The sequence below is a fragment of the Seriola dumerili genome, unplaced genomic scaffold, assembly GCF_002260705.1.
Source record: "Seriola dumerili isolate Sdu_G_001 unplaced genomic scaffold, Sdu_1.0 BDQW01000160.1, whole genome shotgun sequence".
Taxonomy (NCBI): Eukaryota; Metazoa; Chordata; class Actinopteri; order Carangiformes; family Carangidae; genus Seriola; species Seriola dumerili.
This window is the reverse complement of record NW_019174415.1, coordinates 965,875-992,938: the sequence shown is the minus strand read 5'-3', so window position 1 is coordinate 992,938 and position 27,064 is coordinate 965,875. Positions and strand designations below refer to the sequence as shown.

The following is a 27,064-nucleotide window of genomic DNA, read 5'->3' as shown; positions in this document are numbered from 1 at the left end:
AAAGGCTTTTTGCTCCAGTTTTCTTAGCTTAACATTTTCAATTCACTTTTTTGATGCGTTGATTTCTGTTTTGTTTTTTTGTTTTCACACTCTTCTTGATGAATCCTGTTCATCGTGTTTCTTTTTTTTTTTTCTCATAATTTCTTCATAGAAAAACACCTAAGTACCAGCTAGGTTCCTTCACAGTTCGTTTTAGTGCAGTGAGATCACATGCTCCCTCGCTGGTGGGAGGGTTAGCTGCCGTCAGTGCCTCATGTCTTTCCCAGAACGTTGGACCTGATGGGAGAAAAGAGATGCTGATGAGGGATGGTGCGTCTCTTTATGCTCAGTAGCAGCTTTCATGTCACTTGTGTTATGATTCTTACCTGAGTGCTTTCCATCTGTCCTTCTCTACCTGGTTCTCTGGACTCTCGCTCTCATAGGATGCAAGGTAGAGTCCTGGGGAAGAAATTGATGGATTAAGAGGGCAGGTTAGTTAGACAAAACACAAACTATTATGAAAATCTTTACATCAGCATGTTCAGAAATTTTCCTAAAATGAAGACAACATGGTAGGTTCTCACCATCCTCGCTGAAGATTGGAGCAGTGTGGAGGTAGTGCAGGATGGCCCGATCCTCCTCAAATGGACACTCCACCTGTTTCCATGTCATGAACTCCCCGACCTGTCGTGCCAGCTCCATGAATTTCTAAGAAACAAAACTGTGCTAAGAATATGTTTTTTTTGGAGGGCGGTTAAATGCAACAGGGTAAGGAGAAAAGAGAAAGCCTAACCTCAAAGTTGACGTGGCCATTGGGCAGCCGATTGGCACAGCCTTCATTCAGGAAATAAATGTCTTTGATCAGCAGACTGAAGAAGGGAATTACAATCTGTGGAGGGGAAACAGATACAAATAGATTTAGATATAGAAAACATTGGCGCGAAAATGAAAATAAATGAGTGAATCAATGCCAGCATGCTTTCAGAGTAATAGCATTGACGTGATGTCGAGCCTTACCCTTTCTCTGTTGCTGTTGGCAGTCTGAGAGCGATGGGCGGCCCCCCTCAGGGCGGTCCTGTAGTTGTAAAAATTTCCCGTAGGATCCATTTGATGCTGTCAGAGTAAATGGCAACAAGCAACATGCTGTCAGCTTCAAGTTATGACCTGTCTTGTACTTCTCAGTCTGTGAAAGGCTGCATTATGTTTACCTCCAGAATGAAGAACTTGGCAGTCTTGGCTTTGCCCCAAGTCTTCTTCAGCCGAGACACAGGACTCATGTTCATACCAGCTATGTGAGGAAATAGATTTCAACTATTAATACCAGGTCAGGCAGGAGAACACTCAGTGATAATACTCTCAGATATCACTAAATTAAACTCACAGATGATGGCCATGAGGGAGTTGAAGTTTCCGATGTTGAAACACTCCCTGGCAACATCAATGAAGAACTCAATCACCTGGGCTCTTTGTTTTTTCTTCGCCGGCTGCAAAAAGGAGACAAAAGAGACACTTCATTTTTCTCATATTGAATGTTATCTCTCTCTGTACAGAACAATCCCTCTCAGTGAGAGTGAAGTAAAACAATGTTACCATTAGGGGGCAGTGATGGTTCATAACAACTAAACTGCCCTCATATGACATCCCTCTATTTGTTTACAAGAATGAAAGACCACTAGAGTACGAAGTTATTCCAGAAATTATTATTTAAAAACTTAAATCAGTGAATGACATGTCAGTGTTTTCAGCTGTGTGTTTCAAAAGTAAATCTCCACTCTGCCCCACAGAATATATACTATGTGTAAAAATAGGCATCATCTTTCTAATGTCTCCTCCCACTTCATTTTCACGTCTACTTCATGATTAAAGTGCTTTTCTTCAATGGTTGTCCTGTTTTGTGACCAGGATAAGTGTTCTTCACACTCGCTCACATAATGAGTATTTTTATCCTGTCTCTTTGCTTCTGAAGTCTAATGTCAGAATAAATGAGTACCCGGTGTACCAGCATTTGCCACTCACCATGCAGATCTCAGTAGCTACCAGGTAACACAGTCTGTTGAACCATCTGACATAAGCCTCCAGGTTGGAGGTTTTCTTCTTCTGGTCACTGAAGCATGGCTGCTGATGATACACACATGCACACACACGTGCACACAAAAACATAAACACAAGTGAGTATAGGAAGCATTACCATAGGGAATTCCTCTGATCCTAATTAGCTTCCTATCTACAGGCTGACCCCCTATGTGAGTGAAAATGACAAAGACGGCGAGCTGGGAGCGGAAATAACACGATCAATGGAAAGCAGGTGAAAAAAACCACAGGGGGAAGGACATACGGAGAGAAGACGAGTGAAAGAGACGGAAGCTGAATATGCAGAAAAACCACAGTGGATGAGTGACATTGGAAAGAAGAGAGAAGGAAATGTTGAACAGAGTGGGCAGATGAAGCACTTGTGTACGTGAGCCAGAGCTTGTGACATGAAATGCTGTGCTGTTCGCGACCTTTTGACTCGCCAACCTCTGTTTGGCCCCTTAAGAAGCAAATCCTGATCAGACCTTAGACACCAACAACACAATATAGAAGGCTTTTCCCTTCTTTACTGTGACAGCTATTCTTCAGGATTCCCCAACAAAACAAAACAGAAAACACAAAGAACACACTATGGGTTTCCACTGATATGGCAAAAGATTACACAAAACTAATTTTAAAATTCATACTCATGAATTACTGTTAAAAAATAATATTGCGATGTAGAAACACTATAAGTGTACCTGTGTTCCATCCAGCGGGTCTTTCTGAACAAAGGCTTGGACAAACTCCTCTGGTCCAATGTGACTCAAATGTTCCTGGAAAACACAACACACAGACACGCATGCACACACATACACACGCAGATACACACAGATAACACATACCACACACACACACACACACACACACACACACACACACACACACACACACATGGGCGTAGTCCCATTAATAATTCTTTCATTTCAGTAATGGAAGGCAATCAATAAAGGGAAGTAATGACTCATCGACGTGACTTATTGGAATCATATTTCCTCAAAGTGACACTTGAGACAATATTCACTTTTATTAAAAGACAGCTGTGCAGTCACGTACATGTGCAAATCAACATGACTCATTAGACCTTTCTCAACTCGTGATATAATGCAAAAACAAAAAACAGTGCTGCACACACACACACACACACACACACACACACACACACACACACACACACACACACACACACACACACACACACACACACAAAACACAAACTCTTTTTAACCAGATTTAACATGTTGCTAAAACCTACAATAAGATATAGATAAGACAGAATAAAGTGCTGTATATGTGTACTGTACATGTCTGTCTTTCTCTCTCCTTCTGTGTGTGTGTGTGTATGTGTGAAGCTGTCAGGTCACATATATCCACACTGGTTTTATCCCCTTTGTTTGAAGCCCCAGGCACATCAGTGACTTCTGGGGTGATGTCACCGCTCAGACAAGGGTACAAGCTTACTCAGGCAGGCGCACACGCACACACACACACACACACACACACACACACACACACACACACACACACACACACACACACACACACACACACACACACACACACACACACACACACACACAGAAACACTACCACCCCCAGATACACGTGCCCACATCAAGACACACATGAATAGACTGAAGGCACCATGCATGCAATGTGAGGGACACTGCAGGAGATCCTTTTGTTCATGTATGTTTCATTGCATTATTCCCTTTGTTCTTGTTACACTGGGTGAAGACTAGTTAGCGCTGGAATAGCTGACAAGTAATAATCAGGTTATACTACAGCAATCTTCAAAATGCTATAAGATCACAGTGTTAAGAGTTTCTGCCAATTTTAGTTTGCTTCTATACCTCCCACCATCTTTCCTTTGTTCTTTCAGTCATTTTCTATCAACCTCATATCTGTTTCTATTCCCTCCTTCTCCTCCTTTGATGTCTTTTATCCCATGTTTATGTCCTTGACATAGACTAAATCTCCACCATCCTCAGCGCCCCCCTCCCAATCAAACATGCTTTCCTCTCCTCCTCTTCCATCCTCGTTATCATCTTTTACCCTGACCTCTGTCTAACCCCCCCCCCTCTCCTCACCAGCTCCACGTGGGTGAGCTGCTGTGCCAGTGTGTACGGGTCGCTGCAGATGGAGAGCATGTCCTTCTGGATGGGCGGAGGCTTGGTCTTGAAGGCCACCAGCTTGTCAGAGATGGAGGAGGCATTGAGGGAGACCTTGACGATGCTCTCTTCCCCCTGGCTCATCAGGGCCAGCCTCTGGCTCAGCTTCTGCAGCACTTGGTTCAGGGTTTTCCAGTATGCCTACAGAGGGGAGGAGAGGAGAGGGGAGGAGAGGAGAAGGGAGGAGAGGAGAGGAGAGGTCAATAATGACTCTAACGAATAATTTATTAATGCTTGAGAGATGAGTAATAGGCATAAATCAAAAGAACGGCTGGGTTGCCAGATTGTGAGCCCGTATTTCAACACTCTATTCTCTTCCAAAGTGTGCTTACTCTGTCATAGTTATAAATATTAGTTTGTCAATAATAATTGGTTATTGGCAAAGATGCTCAGCAGTGCTCCACCAGAAAACCAACAAATATCGCTCACGATTAATGAAATAATAGGATACATATATATTAAAGGATATATTTCCGATTAAGTTATCCCTAAAGTCAGTTTAGATTCAAAACCTGGCAACCCATTACAATGTAATTGTGCAGTAACATGTACATAATATGCTTTAACTGTTACATGCAAGTCTTAGTAGACTATATAAACTGTACATATACTCTCAATATATTATTGAAGTATTTGCGTTCTTTAAAATGTGCCCTATGCACTGTGTCTGAGTATTTAAGAGCTACTGAGAATGAATAAATTACTGGCAATTTATAAACTCTTTATATGTGTAAATTACCTCATTAACTGTATCACTGTGGCTTCTTGCTGAAAACCTTTAATCTCCAAAACATTAAGATTTAAATAGAACATCTTTATTTTTAGCACAAAGGCAATGCATTTTGCCACTATCTAATGGTGGTTGAAAGGTTTTAATGAGCTCAGGAATTAAAAGTACAATGTCATTTTTCAGTTGAATTAAAACATGTCTTCGAGGTTTTCACACAACAGCAGTGAAGAGCAGTGCATCCAGGAATGTGTGTTTCTGTGCCTCTCCCTCCAGATGACTGGTCGCAGAGGCCGTTAGGTCAGTCTGTCTCACAAACTACCCGGAGCCACAGCTCCCACATGTATGCACACACATGCACACACGCCCATACTGTAGACAGCCAGCTGCAAATAGCAGCACATTCATCACCACCTGCCCTTCCCTTCCCTCTGTCCTCTCTTCACCTCCCTCCATTTTTCCTAGTCGTCCACTCCCCTCCACCCTCCTCCACCTTCTCCTCCTCTGCTCTCTGTGCCCCTGTATCCCATCCCCCCATTTTCTCTCCATCCATCTCCCTCCCTCTTTCCCTCGAGGCTGCAGATAGAGCCACTCCTCTAATATCCTTCCTTCCTCTCTCCTCTCCTGTAATATAAGATTGTGTAACACAGAGCCGGGGCTACTCACCCTACACTGACACTCTGACTCCTTCCACCACCCCACCACAGTGCTAGTGATGATAAGTGAATTTTGTTCCCCATCAGAGCATTTCTCACTGCAGCTACAGCTTATAAGGACTATAGTGGCCACAACTATAGCGTGGCTGAAAATCACAACATCACAAATTGTTATTCACTAGAAACTGACTATTGTTATCTTGTAGCTTCTTTTTGAAGATCTTACATCTTTCCAAAACTGTGTTTGATGAGGACGACTGGTCCGTCTGACATTACTGCTATAATATGAGTATGGCGCCATGCCATTACTGTACCTCATCACATGGAGCTATCCTGTGGATGATGTCTTTAAGGTATCCGACCATCTTCTCATCCCTGAAGTCGGACGGGAATGTCTCTGTCCATTCTGTCAGCAGCTGCAGGATCTTGGGACCAAACTTGCGCACTTTGGCCTGTTGTTGAAGAAGTGAAAGAGCTTTACCACAGTCTGAATTTGTGACTGTATCAGCAAAACAAAACACTATCATAAAGTCAGCAATTTGCCAAAAAGATGAGTGTTTTTTTGTTTACATGTGGAACATGTTTTTTTCGGCATCCGCCTGTGCTCCTGTTTATTAGCGCGTGCATGTGTTCACAGGAGTTATGTATTTGTGTGTGGTGCAGTGCTGACCGTATCGAGTGGGCTCTGATCCAGCTGCTGCTGTTTGATGCACAGCTCACACACCCTGGCCAGCAGCTCCGGAGGAGGGATGAACAGACGAGCACTCAGCAAGAAGGTAAACACATAGGCTTTCTGTCAAAGGACAGAAGATGACATTCGCTAAGACACTGCCACTACATCAATAAAAAACACTGCAGCTTTCTGTAATTAAAGGAAGCTGAATAGCACTTTAAATAGAGACATGGGGCTAATAATCTAATAGGCAGCACTTACATTACTACTATGAACTGAAACTGACTTTCTGATGGAGGGTACAATGAACAGTGGAGTAACTGTGGTATGTTTCCCCTTACCTCGGGGTAGTAATCTGCAGTGGGCACCAGATTCTGAATAAGAGTGTCCAGGGAGGCAGAGGTGATCGGGGGCCCATCAGCCAGGCAAGCCCCGGGCCCCGGGCCCTCTTGTGGGGCCTCCTCCTCCTCCCCAGGCTCAGCACAGGCCAGATGAGGGCTGAAGCCACTGGGAGTGGTGAACATGGTGCCTGAGCACACAGTCTGGGGCATTCCTGTCTAAAATACAAAGAGACAGGCAGAAAAAACACACTGTCAGCAGTATATAGGCAGAATGAGGAAGAGGAATAAAGATGGGTTTTGAGAAATAGAAACTCAAGTGCATGTAGTGGTGGGAGTTAATTTTATTTGGGAATTAAATGTATATTTTGCTCACACTGGGTCTCTGGCACAACTAATCCACTTCTTGTAAAAAGATCTTTCAGTGGGACATTTATGCAAAATCTTTATTTTGTATAATTAATACATTTTTAGTTTTGAAATAGATTACAGTGGAATATCTATGGTGCTCAGAACAAATTGTTTTGTATAAGGAAAGAAGGCCTGCTTATGTTTGGTAAAAAACAAAATTATTAACTTATTGTCTCATGAAAAACAACTAGAGTGTGGAGCTTCATGCAAAGCAGAAAGTGAAGATCTCTACATGCACAGTTATGTTGAGGTACCATAAACTATAGAAACAGGTGGGTTTTAATAGTTTCAGCAAAGAGAGAAGACTTTGTTGTGTGCTTTAGATGAGATCGAAGACAAAATCCATTTAATGCCTCTTATTCATTATACGACAATTAAAGAGCTATGTGTTTCATTGTTTCATTGCATGTCCTTCATTTATGATGAGTTCTGGAACTGTTTTAGTGGCAGATTTTATTTTGTCAAACTTGGGACAGAGGACAAAGCTCTTTCTTTCCAATGTATTGTTACATGTAAGAAGTTATGTTCATGTCGGACAAATGTTTTATCACTTCTATGGGATTTCTGGTGTCGTGACAGACAATCAATCAAAACAAACAAACAAACAAACAAACAAACAAACAAACAAATAAACAAACAAACAAACAAACTAAATAACTGACTAACTAACTAACTAACTGACTAACTAACTAACTGACTAAGGCATCATTTTATCTTTCCCACTCTCACTGTAGTTGATTTGCTTGGCCTCTATTTTAGCCTCAATTCTCTCCCTCTTTTTTCCCCGTCTCACTGTATCATCTCTGATTCACTCTCATTCTTCACAGCAACACACTCATCCTTTCCAACTGATGACCCGCTGCCATCGTCGGGGGATCCGGAATACCCCACCCACCCATCCTCCCCACCCAACAGCTGCCCTCCATCTCCCACATCAACAAGACAGAGGAGAGAATGAAAATGTGGGTCACTCAGTCGCCGTGGAGACTGTTGCTGCCCGAAAGCAATGGTGTGGCCTCTATCTCTGCCCAGTACTGTATGTCTTTCCCTTTAAGAATGCTCTGGATTACACATTTTAAAAATTCAACATGCTCCTTCCCTCAATGGACCAACACTGCAGCTGTAGTGGAGAGCAGCACTTACTGCGCTGTACGCTAGAGTGGAGATACTACGGAAACAGAGAGCACTGTGATCCTCAGGGTGCACTTACCACCATCACTCATCATCTCCTTAATGTCATCTGCATGTAACTGATAAATCATAGAGACCCTCCTACATTGACAAGTTTTACAATGGCAAGAAAGAGGCAAGAGAAATATTGTTAAACTGAATAAAATTTGGTGAATGGCAATTGGCAAGTAATTAAATTTTGTTTCTGATATCAGAATTTGACATTAATTTGCTGCTCCCGCTCTCGCTGACCAAACCTGGTGACTACGTCTACCTGAATCAGACATCATCACGAGAGCAACTGCAGTCTCTCAGTGCCTTCAGGCGCATTCGGCAGCAAAAGCCTCTCTGCCTGCAGGAGTCACGAGAAGGGCAGCAAAGCCACATGTGAACAGTGAGACCTTGAGCAACACACAGGAAGTTATTTCTGATCTAAACACGCCATATTCTTCCTGCTGTTTGCAGCTCAGACAACAGCCAGTGCTGGGCCAGAATGAACACACACAAACATACACAGTAATACTCACAGACAAACAGCAGAAAAGAGCTGAAAATAATCTTTCCCTTACTCTAAGAAATGGCAAAGCTGTGACAGTCACATCAGCTATCATCCTAAATCACTGGAGGAAACCTAGGAATGGTCAGGGTTTGCTGCAATCGTTTCATCCTCTGGTGACCTTCAGGCACGCCAAACACCCCCCAACCCCCCACCCACCCCTGCCTATCAGCCACCTCGATAAACCGGCATCTTGGGTCCCTGGGGTGAAAGGTCAAGCACACACTGGTGTGCAGGAGAGCAGCTCATGTCTCAAGTTTCCTGTGTGAGAGAGGTTCAGTTTTCCTTTGTTCTCCCTGTTCCCCTACATATGAGCACTTACTCATGCACTTGTACACACCTAGACATGAACACACGCAGACAGGCGCACAAAAGACTGGGGGGATGGGGAGTCTGTCTTTCTGTGAGGCGGTTTTACAGCTTTCCTTCCTACTTACACCACTGACACCCACGGCCATATCTCTCACAATACATGTCGTGGTTAAAGGGGGCCACATCCTCTGGTCTACTCCTGAGAGCTATAATCATGGCTCCCCACTGCACACTACTCTGTGATACACTGACAACAGCCTGTGAGAGGCAGAAAAGGGGTGTTTTACAAAGCAGGTAATACTCAGGACATCTGATTGAACTATATACCACACTTGATAGGGAAAACTGACAAGTATATCTGTGTCTCTCCCTGTCCTGAACTCGAATGAGCTTTTAAATTGTCTATTTTGCAGAGTCAGACATATCCAAATAACCTCAGTTGAAAAATATTGCTACCACAGTCCAAACTGCAACTCTAAAACGCCCTTGATATAACATTTCAGCTGTTTTCCTCCCACTGTCACTGTCGAGATTAGGTTCCATAAGGGGCAAACCTAGGGTGTCCTTGCAGAATACTCCTCTAGATTGGATAACGACATGCAGCCACAGAGAAGACATGCCCCGATAAACAGAGAAATGGACAAATCCAGCAAGCCTCTATAAGCTTTATGGTTACTGGAAGGAATTGCTTTATGTTAGGACTGACAGGAAGAAAAAGTCTGCCCAGCTCTAGGAGTCTGTGTGACTAAATCCAGGAGTTTATCTGCAAGTCATCTCATGCATATACACACACACACACACACACACCCCTGCATCTCTGTGTTTGTATTCATATATGTACGGGAGTGACTGCGAGTTTTACTCTACGTGCACAAACTGTCAATGATTCACTTGTGATAATCTTCACTCTCCTTATTTCCCCCCCTTGCCCCCCCCCGCATTTCTCAAGCTCTGATACATCATTTCATTATAGCTCTGTAGCATGTGAAGAAAAGGGTCAGTCAGGTAACACCTCTACAGATGTGAGCACTGAATCGTAGGCCAGTCCTCAGTGTCTGTGTGTGACACACTCAGCCTTGTTCTCACTGTGCCACTAAAACTGCAGGGTTAGGATTAGAATCACGATAACGTGGGAGTGGAAGGTAGTAAAAAAAAAAAAACAAAAAAAAAACAGCAACTGCATTGAGGCATCTTTAAGTGCTCACTTTGATCAAAAGTGACAGTTACAGGAAAATGGCATATTGAATTTTCTTTAATTCCCGAAGATTCTCTGGAATCAGTTACTTTAATGCCGCGTTAACGTCACATGGGATGGATGGCAGAGATAGGAAAGACTGTCATGTTAGCGGTTTGTGATTGTTCATCTCATCAAGATGGCGATATGATTACAGAGTTGGTTGTGTGAAGAACAAAATACTCCACATACTTAAGACTACATCCATCGAATCTGAACAAACGTCCGTGGCTGATTTGTGGCACCCTTATGTTGTTTGGTTTTCAGACAGCTGTGTATTAGTAAGTGTCAAGTTGGATATAATGAAGATTTTTTAGAAATATCTGATTTTCGCAGTCTCAACGATGACTTGGAAGATGAGGTGAACAGCTGTTTACAAATTGGATGCCGTAAGTCGTTACGATAACTCCAAGTACACTTCGCTTACTTCCTGTTTTAGTTTTGTGATGAAACCATTATAATGTTTAAATGTTACATAATAAAATGTAGTGTAACAGTAGCAAAAGGAAAGTCAGCACACTGACTCAATAATGTCAGTGATGCAGCATTATACAATGAGGTTTGCTAAAGTTAGCCGACATGAGCCACTATAAGATATTGGTCATACCAGACCAACTAGGGTTGTATTAGGAGAACCTTTGAGTGGACTGAACTTATTTTAGGTTAGTGTTATTGCTTATGAATAATAAGTTTCTTTTGTAAGATGAAGACTGTATAATTTCTTCTTCAAAAACATACATAGTCTCTCTTTAAAGTCGAAATCTGCAAGATCCTGTTTTCTGATTTATTTTTAGGCTTTGGTGACATCTCTATGTTGAAATGACAAACACAAACCGAAACAGGTGACTACTTCCTTTAAAACGTCATAGATCACTACTTTTTAAAACTACTTTTATTATTTTATACCCATATTGCTTACACCACTTTCTTTTCCATCAGTGTCGTCAAGAAGTCGTCCACAGCTGTACTCTATGTATGACTTGTTTCCATACACCCAGCTTCCTCTGTGCCTGTCACACTACATCAAGTGCAGGAAAAAAAATACATTGAGAAACAAGCAGCTCAGAACAGGTGAGTGTAGTGGTGTGTGCTCTAATCCCCCCTGAGATCTCCAGCAGCCAGCCAACGGAAGCCCTGCACTGTCTAGACAGCTGGGGGAGTGTCATTGTTCATGGCCCCTGCAATGTGCATTTGTGTGTGTGTGTGTGTGTGTGTGTGTGTGTGTGTGTGTGTGTGTGTGGGTGTATGTGTGTTTTATCTTGTGATTCTGTCAGGCTGTTATCGTTGCCATCAGGGGATCCGCCTGCTTTGTTCTATCATGATTAACAGAATGGCACTGTCTAGAGACACACAGTCTTTATCAGCACCCTTGACTGTCTGGCTGTGTATGTGTGTGTATGTGTGTGTGTGTGTGTGTGTGTGTGTGTGTGTCTCTGTGTTGATGAAACAATGGCATTCCTGACACAACCGAGTTGCTTGAAGCTGTCAAGCAGCTTCACCGCTCTGTTAATCTGTTTTCTAGCCATCTCCATTTTGGTCTCTGTAAAACCTGTTTCACCACATTAATACTATTACTCACACCTGCCTGTGTGTGAGTGTGTGTGTTGAAGAGAGCAGTGACACAGCTGCTGACAAATCGGTTCTGCCACTAAGGAGTTAATGGATGCGGACAATCAGCATTAGAGACAGCTTTCCATTAAGACTGAAGAGGCTTATTCAGAACAAAACCAAACCACTGTCTGACCTCAACCATTAAGGAGTCGAGGGTCAAAGGTGAAGGGTTATGGTTCCTTGGTGGGAGCAGATGGAGTACAGTAGCAGCTTTGTTGGCAACCAAAGTCACTCTGGGGTCACTGTTGTAATAATGCTCTGCTGCTTGGCTTAGTTTCAAGACTACATATAGGCTTTGTCTGCGATGGGGACATTTTTAAAAAGGTCTTGAAGAGAGAGATTTTAACAGATCCATTAATGCTGCCACAGTTGACTTTGATTCATTGCCACTGCTGGCCATGTCTATTCATCATCACCCCAAATTGAACATTAAGGACAAAGATCTTGCCTACAGGTCTATATCACAGACCCACATGCTTTTTATAGTAGCACCAATAGACTGGATCCTTTCATGAGGAAAAGATGCAGGTTCTCAGTGTGTGAGTTGCAAAAAGAATGAGCTGTGTTTCTGATAAGTAATACTGATGGCATAGGAAAAACTACCTGAACTATTGTACCAACCCATAAATAGCATTCTTATCTTACTCGTCCCACACAATCTTGTTTTCAAAGTTGTTTTCATGTCCTTGTGGACACGGCTGATACACAAAGGCCAATTCAATCTATTCCTGCACCAGCAGACCATATCCAACTGATAAGGGGTTTGATACTTTTGATGACAAGCTTAATCAGGTCTACTGTAAAAGATCAACCATATAGAGTAGAGGTTTGTAACCCACTTTCCTTTTGTGTATCCCAGGAAATGTGAAAATATAAAATTGTTTGATTTATTCTGCTGTATTTTAGTGTTTTGCAGATTTGTATAGATGTATTTCTTTAACACTCTCCTGGGGTAGGATCACTTTTTTCTAATTTACTTTATACGTCTGTTTTCACAGAAAGGATATGCCATATTGATACTGAGAAACACCACAAAGCAAGAGTGACTGTACTTCAGAATGTGATGCAATGCTATTCTTAGAGGAGCAGCACATCATCAAAGTTGAGCACAGCAAATATCCGGCATGAGTATTGCAGCCACGTTTTGTTTTGTTTCTGTAGTTGCTTCCTGGTTTAAGAGATCGCAGTTAAATGGTGGTAAAAAGACTGAGGTAAGAACTACATCCCCTACCTTGCTTGGGGATGTGATGAGTATAGGAATAAGATGGCAAAGATAGGCAAAAAGGTGTGCGGGCTGTGGAGCGGGGGGTGAGTGGGTGATATTCACCCCCAGGGTAGTGTGCAGACAGTCTAGGCTCTCTGAATGTTAAACTCGCCTCCTGCCAGACTCACTAAACTCCTCTTTTCTTTAGCAGAGTCCATCTTATGACAACCCCCACCACTGACTAATTTACATACATAACACTTCCTGTCAAATTTAGGACCCAGATGTTCGCTCCTTTAACACTTTACAATTCCAACTCTTCATCTATTTTGGGACTGTGCTCTAAAAAGCAGATCCTTGTGTATTTTTGGTCCTGACACTGTTTTGCGTGCCTTAGAGTATTGCAGCTCTGGCCTAAATTTTCCACTGTGTTCTTTGAAAGCTGAAATGATACGACTAGAGAAATAATGGAGTATTCTCACGATGCCACGGGCTTAAAGGAAAGTAAACACCTCTTTGTCATCCAGCCTCTCACTCCCCTTCTCCTGCCACATGTCCCCTCAGTTCCTCCCTCCTCCTCTATATCCCTCTCTACGCCCTACTTTCCAATGAGCCCCGTCAGGACGCCTGCACAGATGGCCCTGCAGCAGCTTGCTCTCCCAGTGGGAGCTGCTGGCATGGGTGGTTTTTGGCCCTCTGCCCCTACCATCATCCCCAGTCTTTACAGGAGCCCAAAAGTGTATTGGCGTCCAGTCTGAATGCCGAGGTACAGGGGGCGAGCCAATCTGGCTGCTTAGCTGCGCAGTGACTGTTTGGCACCGCTGACAACAGAGAGAGCGCAAAATACCACACATATGTCACCACACACGCCTCACGACAAAACCTAACCAGTGCACTATTGTTGGTTAATGGAGTGTGTTTGTGTGTGTGTGTGTGTGTGTGTTTGGAGAGTTGTGGAGCTGAAAACAAATGAGTTCATTGTATCTTAAAAAAACACATGCATGCACACTTGCACCCACACAGCAGCCAAACACAGGATTGAGTTACAGTCAAGGCATTCCAGCTCCCCACCCATTCCCCAGCCTCTCTCTGCAGTACCAGCCCTGACGGAGGTCGGGAATCACACTCCGGGCTCAACAGGGACGCCCTCCCCAAATCCCTTTTATTGAAATTCCCTTGTACTGTCTGACCAGGGTCACACTGAGATCCTGGCACCTGTTCCACACGCACCAGCTCCATCAATCCCAATGTTAAGCTCAGTGGGAAATCTCGTCACTGAACACACCCCGTGTGCATGTGTAGCCGTCCTCATTCCTGAGCGAGTTTGGACACAGCTGTGTGCATGTATATGTTTGGGTTTCTGTTTTTGTACGTGCTTGCAAAAGGGCTGAGGAAGTCACAGTCTATCTAAGCCCAAGTGAAGTCATTCCTTCGCTGTGCAAACAACCATCTGTCCTACTGTTCTCCAAGAGGTGTGGCTGTGCTTCAGTGTTTTCTCGCATCTAGCACAAAAACAGGGGGAGGGAAAGCAAGATGCAAAGACTGTGTTACACGAGTGAAGCTGCACAAGTTTAAACCCTAAAGACAAACTATTACCAGATCAAAATTTACATTTAGATGGAATCAAGATCAGCATTACCCAAAACCATCAGCCTGAGAGAAAGTCTGTGCTTCTGAGACCAACTCTAAAGGTTGAGCACCATTATCTACTGACTCCACTTTCAAACCACTTCACATGTGTGAAAAATACTGAATCTATTCCACTAGTTTGGCGAGGATGAAAATGGTGCACTACAATGAACTGAATGGCTCTGACATGTGATGGGACTGGGTAATCTAACATGTTACTTAGAGATAATTGGAGCTGAGCAGAGATTGGCTCGTAGTGAGCACATAGCGCGTCTGAGCCCTAAGTGCCCTAAATCTGTCATTCACAATGGTCATAATGCTTTCAAAAACAGTCATGTATTATTCATAATATTGCAATTTACCACCAACCCTTGATGCAATGCTCATTGGAGGACAATTGGACATGAGTGTTTTTGTCTCTGTCCAGAATCAGGCATAATTCTGGGCGTCATTAAGTGTCACTTACGAGGAATTATTAGCTCACCAAGTGAATGGAAGAATATGGGAAGGAAAAATAGAGCGGAGTGATTGAGAACATCCAGACAGAAAGGCTGAATGAAACAATGCCCTTGTACAGCTATGTCAATGGTCCTTTAAGCGCTATTTAAAACTGTTCATCCAAACACCCACTCAGCATTGTATTACTCTCAATTAAACCTGCACAATAACCGCCGCAAACTAATGAGCGAGAAGGCAACAGATGCAAATCTAATAACCAGACGTTACTAATTTCATCACGACTGTCTCCTTTCCTGTTAAAGTACATCTATCTGCTCATTACAACCAGCACGGGCAGAGGCCGAACTGTGTGTCACTGCTGATGTATGATGTCAAAGTACCAATTAGTGAAGTTGGATTGCAGGGTCTGGTCTGTTCACGACTCATGCCTCATGTATTCTGATATGATCAGAGACACAGAGGTCAGGGTACATGCTTCGTTAACATGCATCTAGTTGTTTCATGTTGATATTTGGACATGTGGATTTCAAACCTCTATATTTAATTATTGGATGCATTCTGAGATAATATTCTAGGGGAAGATGGTACCTTCACATATACTATAAAATAGATTCACGATGCATTCTCATTTTCTATGCACGAAATTCTGTTTGTAATGAATACTTCTTTCAATTAAAGCAACAGCATGCCACCATTTACAAATTCTGATATGAAATGAAAGTTTCAGTACTAATACCAAAATGGTCTTTGTCCTAGCTGCATAACCAATGTGTTAAATGCTTTTCCTTCCTCATAAAGTGCAGATTTTCTTGAATATTCTAAATTCTACATTGTTTACATCCATGTCCGTCTTGTGGTCTTCTTCACTGCCTTTGTGGTTGTTCCACCTCTTTGCACATTATGATCACCAATTCAGCAGACTGGCATGGCAGCAGTGGCATGTGTATTGCACTGCTTATGTATGTCCCAAACTAACAAAAGAGTGTCCCACTCATTGAAAACACTGCTCCATTGCTGATAGAGGTGGAAACCTACAAAGGGTGCCTTCAATGTGTAGAATGTAAACAGGTTTTCCTACAAACCCTTTTTAACAAAAGAAGCAAAACTTCTCAAATGTCTAAACACAAGCAGCTGCACAAGAACTTTCTCTGAATCAAATTCTGTAAAAAATAGGATTTAAATCAGAAACTGTCAAATAATAAGAATAAGATTAACAGTGTAAATATGAGCAAGCACTTAGTGCTTGAGAGCTTTTGATAACTGTTGCAGACACAATTAAGTCAATACCAAATAAACAATTTAGAGGTTTAATTCCAAGAGCAAACACCAAAATCTTGTTCCTGATAAAGTTAGTATGATAGCAGACTTCAGTGAGCACTGTTTGGGAACTTCTTCTTTATTTGCAAACTGGAGACACATCTGTCATATCATTACTCCGGTGTGCAGAAGCTTTCCAGCCTGATAAACCAAACATACTGTCATTACTTGGAGCCTATATCTGATGGAGTAATCCATATGCTTACTCCAGTGGTTTATTGAACACACCGGGGATCTAATCATATTTCATTACCTTTTGGACCCAGCCGATCCATACTCACAGACCATCAATAGCTGCCCACATGACAGCATGCAGGCCATGTGGAGGCAGCTCAGACCAGCTCTAGAGAGTGTCGAGCGTTTCCAAGGAGTCAAGGCTCCTGTTGGGAGGTAATTAGATGCCTGTTGAGTCCCCACTGTGACACCCCCTCTTCTGTCTTTTATTCCATCAGAAATCCCTCTTCCACCCCTCTCTCCCTCTCTCTTTTCACTCCTCTCTTTCTGTCCTTCGTTCCCATGACAGAGCAACCAGCTGTGACAGAGTGACTCCACACATGAACCCTGTCCGCCTTGGCCTGTCAGCGGGATCACTGTCATCATCCCCGTGTCACTGTGCAAAGGTGCAGTGCAGCGAAAGGACATCCAAAGGCCTGTCAGGTACACAGGCCATCACGAAGTGCTGTTCCTTTTTTTTTTTTTTAATTGAGCCCCTGCTGAGTTGAGGAGCTGTTTATGTGAGGTGAGAAAAAAAATCTAATATACTTGACAATCCAGGGGCAGCGCTGGGAATTTTTTGAAACGTGGTAATGCTAAAAGGGGAAATTCCCAAATATGTAGGATGATTGAGATGATGCGTGAACAGATAAGGAAATGTACAAAAGGAAACTTTTCCTCTGTGCAGCTATATATTTTGTACTATTTATAGATTTCTTTTCTTTTATGATTATGCAATTTCCCCAAGTGGCCTTCTATGAATTGACAAATGTCATGGCTTCAGCAAAAAAAAAAAAAAAAGAAGAGAGGAACAAAAGAATTTAATTCTCTGCTGACTGATCATTCATCCATCTAACCAACACAGGAGGATGGGGGATGGGTCTCACACCTATTAGTATGGACAAGTGAGTGATCAAGTCTGATTTGTCTTTGTTTGTGTTTAAAAATCACATAATTAACTGGAGTTCATCATGCACAAGTTTGCCAGTATAGGACGTTGTAGTGGATTCCTGTTTTGACTGATCCGCCACAAGGCAGCAGGGGAATTCTGTCATGTCTTTGGAGTAGAAAATGTGATCTATAATTCCTCTGAACACACAAACACACACACACACACACCACACACACCACACACACACAAACCCCTTCCCCCATACACACGCACACAGCCATAAACCCTGCGGTGGTGATAAAGCTGTCATTGCTACCAGACTAACAGCTACCGTGTTTACATCCCTGTCGACCTGCACCAGACAGACCCTGCCCTCTCTCTCTTTCTCTCTCTCTCTCTCTCCCCACAAACACACACTCTCACACACACACACACACACACAATGACTGGCCTCATTCTCTGGGAACTTGCCTCTCTCAATCTCACGTCAAACCAAACGATGCCCTCATTAACAGCACACCTGTTATTCTCTGCAGACTTGGCCTGAATTGGAGGGAACATGTGCCGTAGTCGACGCCTGTACCTGCAGACTTGTTACCAGCGGCTTCTGACAGACCCCTGCTTCAGTGTCTCATGCCTGTACAACCTGTACCTACTATACTGTTAGAGCAAGCTGTCACTTCAGTTCAAAACCATTGTATCACCAAGGCTTTATGGGCTCAGAGCTGACAAGCATAACTGAATAGGTGAACCCAGAGAAAGAGGTGGAACAAAGAACTGCACAGAGTCATGATCACTGGAGGACCATGTCAAAAGGTGCTAATGATGTCACAGGATCAAAATAATTCACTTTTTATCCAGAGTGGGTGACATGCTAGGATGACAGGAGAGAACCAAAGAACTGATTTACAGCATTTTGTAATTTTACAAAGGAAACTCAGCAGGCATGCCACAGAACAACAAGAATTTTTGTTTTTCACCCCTCTGGGCACACAGAAGCACATTCTGCCAGTGGAGGTGAGAATGAGCAAATACACATTTCCCAGGGTTGCATCCTAAACAGAGGGAGGGGGGTAAAGAAAGACAGAGCTGGGTATGTGTTAAGGAAGAGGTGAGAGAAGCTGCTGCAGCCTCCTGGTGCTCCGTGCTGAGAGAGCACAGTCACGAAACGTGATGCCCCACTCCAGTGCTTCTCTCCTGCCTGAGGGGAGGAGGAGACCGGAGCTGAGGGTGTGGGAGCAGAAGTGCCTTAACTGGTCATATCAACAACCTGGGCTAGAATTTCTCCCCACCTAACTGGTTTTCTGACACAGCCGGTCTTACTTTCATGCACCTTGCAGTAAGCTGCAAGAGACAGATAACAAATCCTTTTGGTTTGTATTGGTAAGCTGTGCAAGCTGCTACATTGCCCTTGGGTGAAAAGGCTGCTTATACCACCTCTTCGATGCTTGCAGTGGATGATGCAGATTTTTTTTTTCACCCCAAGAAACGAGTAAAATGTCAACAGTGCCACACCTGTTCATTCTGTCCTGTCTCTCAAATAAAAAACAATACATATACAAAATAACAAATACGTTTAAATGTACACAAGCAGAGAGAGAGACCTGATAAGAGAGAGCCAGGGAGTGTTTGAGGAAAATCAGCAGTGAGTTTACAAAGAGGCTTTACTCCCACGTTAATAATTACACAAAATCAAATAAGCTTCACACTATGTAGCCAGTTAACCAAACCCTGTCCACAACAGTAATAACATGTGACATTTGTCCGAGTTATCAGTGGCTACTGTCTGTGTTTTCAATGCAATCTACCGAATATCCCAATGTCACCTGGCGACATGTCTCACATTCGCCCCTGTAAATGTGTCAGATGCATAAGACGCAGTGACTCCAGGCTCCTATAATGAGCTGGATCCTCACTGGATCCTCACACACGCCCTTTAAAACCGACCTGCACACCGCTGACTCACGCCACAGACTGTGATGCTTTCACCATAGTAAAGTGCGAGCGGCGGTAAAGGATTTATGATGTCATCACTGTTGCTAGTAAAAGTTCTTACTATGACGACACAGTGTTCTAGTCGGAATGTGTGAAGGGTAGGCTGCTCATGGAGCGTTCCACCTCATACATACACACGCACACACGCACACACACACACACACAGGAACGCACACTAGCTGTGGGCGTGAGCGCAATCTCAATATGCTAATATGATAGTAGTGGGATAACCTTGCTTTTACACGCTACTTACCAGCACTACACTTTGATCCCCATTTTTGATCCGACTTGTATCCGATGTCAAATCAATAAAACTGCCGCTCCAGATATTCCCAAATTAATTAGCGTTTACACAACAGCCTGTTCAACTGGCATCAGTGGGAGAAGTAGCGCGGGACTCCGGAGGCACAAGCCTGACTGATGTTAAGTGGAGAAAATGTCTGTTGATAGCAGCTTGTGTAGACGTCCTGGCTCTGGACAGGTGTCCACCGGTGGACAGCCGACACGGATGGAGAGCTGACGCCGTGAAAAAAGTGCGTCCCTGAAGGCGTGGCGACCGTCCTCCTGTCCTGCGCCACGGAGACACAGCGGACCTCAAAGCACATCCACACGTCCTCGCAGCAAGTGATCAGCCCAGAGGAGAGGAGAGCGAACTACTCACACTTCTGTCAAGTCAGCAAAACTAACCTGACTTCCGTTTTTGATTTTCAAAATAAGATGCGCAAGGACGAATTCCGTGTTGAATCCTTGTGAGGGTGCACGCCTCCGGTAATTTTACCAGCCAAGACCAACACCACCAACCTTCTGTGGATTGCATCTTGTCACATTTGAAGTTGACAAACAGAATTATATATGAATTATATATGAATATGTACCATGTTAGTGTAATATAAACTTGAATAATAACAGTCACTTATTAAAGATAGTTTGTGAGTAGATTAATGAAGGGCTCAATTAAAAGATTTAGTCATTCTAGATGCATGGTCATGCACTGTCATATTAGAGTGCTTATATATATATATATATATAACAAATTTGCAGTTAATCATCTTAGCACACAAACTATCCACAGTGAACCTGAAGCTTTTGGACCATGAGGGTCTTAGGCCCAGAGGCAGTTTGCTGTGCCTAGTTTTCCCAGTAGGTAATCCATGTTTGGCCATCAATAGCCCAAAAAGGCACTGTTTTGATCGTATGTCAATTTGCTACGTCTTTGAAATTTTAGCGTACTAAAATTGGCATTGTTAGTATCGATATTTGACAGTTGGTATCTCTTATTTTGAAGGTACAACTAACTAACTTCCGCTAATACATTGTAGTTGCCCATCTCTGGTTTGATGCTGCTATGGGCAGGTTTTCTCTCTCTCTCTCTCTCTCTCTCTCTCTCTCTCTCTCTCTCTCTCTCTCTGGGGCTTTGGCAATACTGATTTAAAACCAATATAAGAAAACAACATGAATGTTAAATTACTATTTAAAATTGTTCTCTGATTGGATAATGAGTCAGCCCATTATACACAAGCTCCAGACCAGCAAGGTTATCCAAACAGTTATGGGAAGATTACAAGAAACAATGAGCACTCTCTTCATTTGTAATCCCGAGGCAAACCATCTTCCATTAACATGGCCTTGAGTGACACTTGCTAACTGTGACCCCTGAATGAATAGGGCCATCTCTATGCATGGAAATGAGACTCTGAGGCAGGCTGTACTTTGATTAAAATCAGAGTTAATTAATACCATCAACCACATTTGAAAACAACAACAAGGGAATGTCCAAAACCTCACTACTGAGTGGAGATGAGAAGCTGGAATACTGGAATAAAGGGTTAAGGGAGTGGGGTGTTACCCTGGCTGCTACCATTGTCATGTTTTTTTTTTTTTGCAAATTTGAGATGTAAGTTATTGGAGGGGAGTAATTAATTTGAAGGGACGTGTTGCAGAGACAGTGGGGGAGAGGCAGACAGAGAGAGACATAATGAAGTGGATGAGATGCAGAGTGGTAAAGGTCCTTGTTGTGCCATGAGGAGCTGCATGTGAGCTGTTGTCCCTGGAGCTTTGGTGCCTGCTGCCAGGCCTTCTGGATGAGGGAGGGGATGTGTGTATAAGAGACAGAGAGCTTTATCTCTCACCTCTGGTGCAATGTCACACACAGACTCAGACTCTCTCTCTCTCACACACACACACACACACACACACACACACACACACACACACACACACACACACACACACACACACACACACACACACACACACACACACACGTGCACACAGGCGCAGAGGCAGGTACAGAGGGTCCTGCTATAGTGAGGAGTGAGAACTGAGCTACATGTATACATTATTGTCACTTGTATGCAGACTGTATTGAACCCAGTTTCTTCTGCACTTCACAATTTAATTCCAGTGCTGTCATTCAGTACCAGTAGCTTTAACCATACCTCAACTATAATTTATTTCCAATTGGCACTGTGTGTAAAAATTAACATTGGCATTGAACAGGATCTAAAGTTTTGCAGAACTGTTCAATGCAGACGTTTTTGTTCGTCAAAAGGGCTGCAAGAGACACGAGTAGTCAAATGATCAGACAGTATAGCTAAATCATCTTCCACATTAGCTAGAGGTAAAATCAAAAGTAAGCCAAAACACAGTCAATCTGTGAACCATAACAATATTTTATCACCTTTGTTTTGTCTCCCAAATAAGTTTTGCTAATCTTTGGGTTTGTTTAAAATCTGCATGAATGTCTAACTGCTTGTGTTTCTGATCACAGATCTCAATAATTAACTCGGTGAGAGCAATAATATTATAATTGATAGTAGTGATTGTCAAACAGACAAAAATAAGATAACTACCAAATGCCTGATCCCAACATTTAACATCCAGTATCAACCAAAAACCAAAAGTCTTCATGCTAGAATTAATTCTTGCAGCGATCAATTGTTTTCCCCCAGAGTGTGACTGTGTGAACATATGTGGTTAATATGAAGTACACACACTGATATGCACACAAACATACACAATAATGATTCATTCGGCACATGAGGTCAGCTCGAGAAGATGTTTGTCAGTGTTTCAGATGTTCACTCAATCTTTGCCATTTTCATAGGTTAGTTCCCCCTGCTGTGCGTGTGTATGTGTAGTCACTTGAACAGAAGCCTCAACTAATGATTACACAACAGAGCTGTGTTGTGGCGCCCCTGCACATGTGAGAAAGGCTCTTGTTACAGTTTCCAAACAGCTTTTCTAGAACAGCAGAGGAAGCAGACAGAGGCACATTAAAATGTTTCACATTGCCTCTGCTCCTCACTTTCCCCTCGCAGGCTCACATTATACACTGAAGGTGTTGCAACAGTATCAGTGATGGAGGCTGATTGCAGCTTTCACACTCACAATGTCTCAAAGTTTGTTTGCTTTTCCCCCCTCTTCTTTTTTCAAAATCATTTGCATGCAGTATGTAACACCCGCATTGCGCCTTTATCAAAAGCTGTTGCTTGGTGCCGGCATTGGGGAACAACATCCCAGAGAAGTGCTGTTAATAATTTTGACAGTCGCAGATCAAATCAAGCACTAATACCAGTCTAAGTGAGAATGCTGCTCTTACAAATACAGTCTTCACAGAAACTGCAGCGTAGAGTATTAGCACAATGATAAAGCCATTTTAGGAACATGGCTCTGCAAATTCTTTCATTTAGGCTTAGGCCAGACACTGAAAGAGAGAGGTAGCTGGTAGCAGTGGAGGTGACCTTGCTAAAAGTTAAGTTGTTATATGGGTACTGACTGACCCAAAGTCTCAGAGCTGAGCAAAGACTACACTTTAGGACCTATTCTTTCTTTTTCCTCTGCTCTCTCTCTCTCTCTCTCTCCCTCTCTCTTTCTCTAACAGCTCTGTTTCCTTGGCTCTGCTGCAGGGCCCAACATGCCCTGCCAGGAGTGTACTCATTATTTATGAAAATAAAAATGTACCAAAACAACAGCAAATTGCTTTTGCATCTGTTACAAATATAAATCACTTCTAGATGGGGCTATAAGTTCCACTAAACATATTAGGCTTTCACTCTCATGCTACAAACACAGTCAGCTGTGCAGTTTGACCCTGCTAATCCTGCTGTATGTGGAAAAAATTGGTTGTAACACTCAAGAAAGGGGAGTTATGATGTAACATGAGGATGTTCTGGTAGATTCGGCATTGCTTGCCCTGTGAACAACAGGATGGACAGACAACTAGCTGCCAGAGGATGAGTGGGAGGAAAAAGAGAAGAGGCATTCAAGAGAGAGATAGCTACATTGAAAAGCATGAATAGGAAGCTCAAAGACTTCACAGGACAGACTCCTGGAGGCTTTGCTTGAGAGTGGAGAGACCTTTGCTGTCTGTCATTTGTTGGTCCACTGCTACTTGTGAAGAGTGCAAGCTGGCCAAAGTGTTGTTAGTGCCAGATCCCAGTCTAGTCTGCCACTCTGGCCAATCAGTCCTCATTTCCCCAGGCGCCGCTCTGTCTCTTCGGGCAAATAGCTCAGTCTGTACGCCACCCGTCCCGTGTCCCCCCTTTCAGAAGTGGGGGATAAACAGAATGAGGTGACAAAACAAGAGCGCTCTTTTGTGGTGGTTTAGGAGAAAAGGGAGGCCTGTCTGACACTCCCAACCGCAGGCCCCCCTCTGGCAGGCAAATCTAGAAAGTAGCAGGAACTGAGCAGACACAATAAAAAGGCCAGAGACACCCGAAACAAGAGTGAGAATATTGTGTTCCAGGGTAAGACAAAGAGGGTCAGAACAGTGTGATCTGCAGCTGATGACACAGGTAAATATGACCTGCTATGAGCGTTTACTGTTAATACCAACTCCATACCACTGGACCAGTCTTTTTAGATTCTGATAACATCAATATCTACACTGAATGAAGCAAGCAATTCAGTTTTCCAATCAAGTGCAACTGGCTATTCGATATGCCTTGCCTCCTTTGGTTACTGCTGGTAGGCACACATATAACCCTGGAAGATTTCATGCTCAAGATTCATACCTATATGTAGAAAAATACAGGTATTTCATCATAACCGTCATTGGTGGCTTAAATTACAACTGGTGCAGATTTTAATGTAGCTAGCTGACAGGGTGATTATCCTTAACTCTACAAAGTTAAAATGTCTGTCTGACTGAGCACAGCACATGATATCAAGCTAAAAGACTGAGGCTAAAACAAGAAATCCCACGCAAAAAGTCAGCATCTTAAAATAAAGGAGTAGCTTTGTTTTTGTACTTCAAAGCTAGTTATCCCCAAAATTTCATACAGTAGGCTGCAGTATAATAAGGGGAAATGTCATTTGGATGCTCAGTTAATGATATGCTGGTAGCCTTTGGAAGTAACACAATGTTAGCAATGCTATATAGTTACTTAGGTATAATTTTTTCCAAGTGTCTGATTTTGGAAAGACTCAAAAGATACACAACCCTCCAAACTTTTGATATATTGAGAATTACTTTTCCTAAAGCTCCATGCACACCACTTCAGCATGTGGACACATCCAAATCCTGACAGACCCAGCATGCCTTTGTTTACTCAGCTATTACTGGACAGTTGCTGTTCATGTGAAGGGAGTTTGGCAAACAGTTAGGCCTAATCCAGTGATCAATGCACCATGAGCTGTTTCCATAGAATTACTGTTTGCTTAATTATGCTGCTACATAAGAGGAACTTCAGACTAAAACTGAGAACAATTCTCAGAAGTCCTCATTTAGAAAACTGAACTTTAGAACTCAGGCAGAAATCTGAGAACCAGACATGTGATCAGGTGTCACATAGATATAAAAAGTGAATGTGAGCAAACAAAGTTTGTAACATGTCAAAACTAACAAACTTTCCCCCCATCAAGTGATATCCTCTAAATCTAGGTTATATTTGGTTTCTGGGGCATCACTTCTTCATTTTTCGTGTGTGTGTCTCAGAAACCATCACAAACCACGTTGACTCTCTGTCAGTAAAGAGTCTGAGATACAAGCTACCGGTCGGTACCTTATATGTGTGAAAGCTCAAAGAGAGCTGTCCCATGTTTGTTGTATAGAAAAAACATCACAAAATTGTCAAACTTTGTTCCTGGACTATAAGGCACACAGTGGTATTTTTAGCCTTTCCCCTTCCTCCCATCAGCTTGTGTAACAGGTTGATAAACTGATGGCACTGTGTTACTGTAGCTGGGCACAACGATTGCAGTGCAGTTAAAATGACTAAAGGTGTCTGTGGGTCTGTTGCTAACACTGAGGAATGCAATGATGTTTGATAGCATGAAGATAAATCACACTGATAGAAGAGAGAGAAACACAAAAAAAGAAAAGAAGAAGAAAGTGATTGCAACCGATTTTTAAAATGACTGTTTGTGACTCAGAGGGACATTTTTAACTTTCCACAGAGTGTGTGTCTGAGGGGGTGTATGAGAAAGCTTTATCATCTTGAGTTTTCTTTCCTCACCTGTGCATGCTGCCACCTGTCATTAACAACCAGAGGAAACTGCAATGACAACCATCTATTCACAGACTCATCCTCCCACACAATACTTACCCCTGCTAATCCATCAAAGAGGAAGATGTAATTAATGACCGTATTGTCATGTATAGTGCATGCCTGAATGTCAATCACATGCTGAGTTTTCAAGCAGAGATTACAATCCTTCTCATGTTTGCTCCTGTGGTGGAGGGGTCTGTCTGTGTTTAGCCTGCCCAGGACAGAGCTCCTCAAATGGGCTACAGGCCTTTGCTACTCTCCCTGTGGTGCTGGGATCAGCAGAGCACTGAGGATTACACGACCACATAGAGGGAAATGTGCTTTCTGCTCAAAACATTTGGTTCAAGATTTGCTCTCATAGACACTTGGTGGAGCTTAGATTGACAATAATCAAAGCTCCATCAAAATACATCTAAAATTGGAGACATTCTCTCTAAACTCACTCAAGTTGAGGAATCTTCAGGGTTACAATATTCCTCAGTTTTAAGACAAAAAATTTTATATTTCAGTTAACGTCTGTGCTCCTTCATCAAAGGCACAGACATGCAAACAGCACTCATCCAAATCCGTGTCAGCTGCAATATTTAGCACGACTAAGGGGAGAGGATGCGTAGTCTGGTTTGACAAACAGCCTCATGAATCTTTTCTGTTGTTTGCCTGTGCATACAATAATTTTAAGGCGTGAGTGTGTTTTATTTGAGCTGCACTGACATGGCTATGCCTGACAGTTTCAGACATGTGTCATGTCTTATGTTGACACCGAGATGGAGAGAAAGGATATGGGACTGATTGGTTCACACAAGGTCAATGTGAAGCTCAAGGAATCCATGTTGACAGCTTTGGGCATGACATCATGTATCTCCCAAGGCTTCAGAGCAACCACTGTACATACTGCATGTTGACACTCCTTTTTTACAAAATATTACAGCTTAAGATCAAACAAGAAGAGCACTCAG

At 42.9% G+C, this 27,064-nt stretch overlaps 1 protein-coding gene across 3 annotated transcripts; it reads right to left on the bottom strand.

Moving 5' to 3' along the window:
• Window positions 1–112: 112 nt before the first annotated feature.
• On the bottom strand, window positions 113–20,226 carry rasgef1c (RasGEF domain family member 1C). Of its 3 annotated transcripts, none has more exons than XM_022751626.1 (14): window positions 19,871–20,226; window positions 6,618–6,833; window positions 6,274–6,396; window positions 5,918–6,055; window positions 4,140–4,361; window positions 2,751–2,825; window positions 1,996–2,097; window positions 1,361–1,463; window positions 1,188–1,267; window positions 997–1,092; window positions 773–868; window positions 564–687; window positions 366–438; window positions 113–276 (listed from the first exon to the last, which is right to left on the bottom strand). In XM_022751626.1, the coding sequence occupies exons 2-14, from the start codon at window positions 6,825–6,827 to the stop codon at window positions 252–254; spliced, it is 1,467 nt and encodes a 488-aa protein (XP_022607347.1). In that variant the 5' UTR covers window positions 6,828–6,833; window positions 19,871–20,226; the 3' UTR covers window positions 113–251. The 3 variants fall into 3 exon arrangements, with proteins under 3 accessions (XP_022607347.1, XP_022607348.1, XP_022607349.1); XM_022751627.1 differs by having other exon boundaries at window positions 1,996–2,094; XM_022751628.1 differs by having other exon boundaries at window positions 6,274–6,339.
• Window positions 20,227–27,064: the final 6,838 nt, after the last annotated feature.

Bases quoted from the DNA above. Each gene is read 5' to 3' on its own strand.
- rasgef1c (XM_022751626.1), bottom strand. From the start codon at position 6,827: ATGCCCCAGACTGTGTGCTCAGGCACCATGTTCACCACTCCCAGTGGC. The intron at 6,397-6,617 runs GTAAGGGGAAAC...GTCCTTTGACAG, and splicing joins CTGCAGATTACTACCCCGAG to AAAGCCTATGTGTTTACCTT. The intron at 439-563 runs GTGAGAACCTAC...TTTCTTCCCCAG, and splicing joins TCCAATCTTCAGCGAGGATG to GACTCTACCTTGCATCCTAT.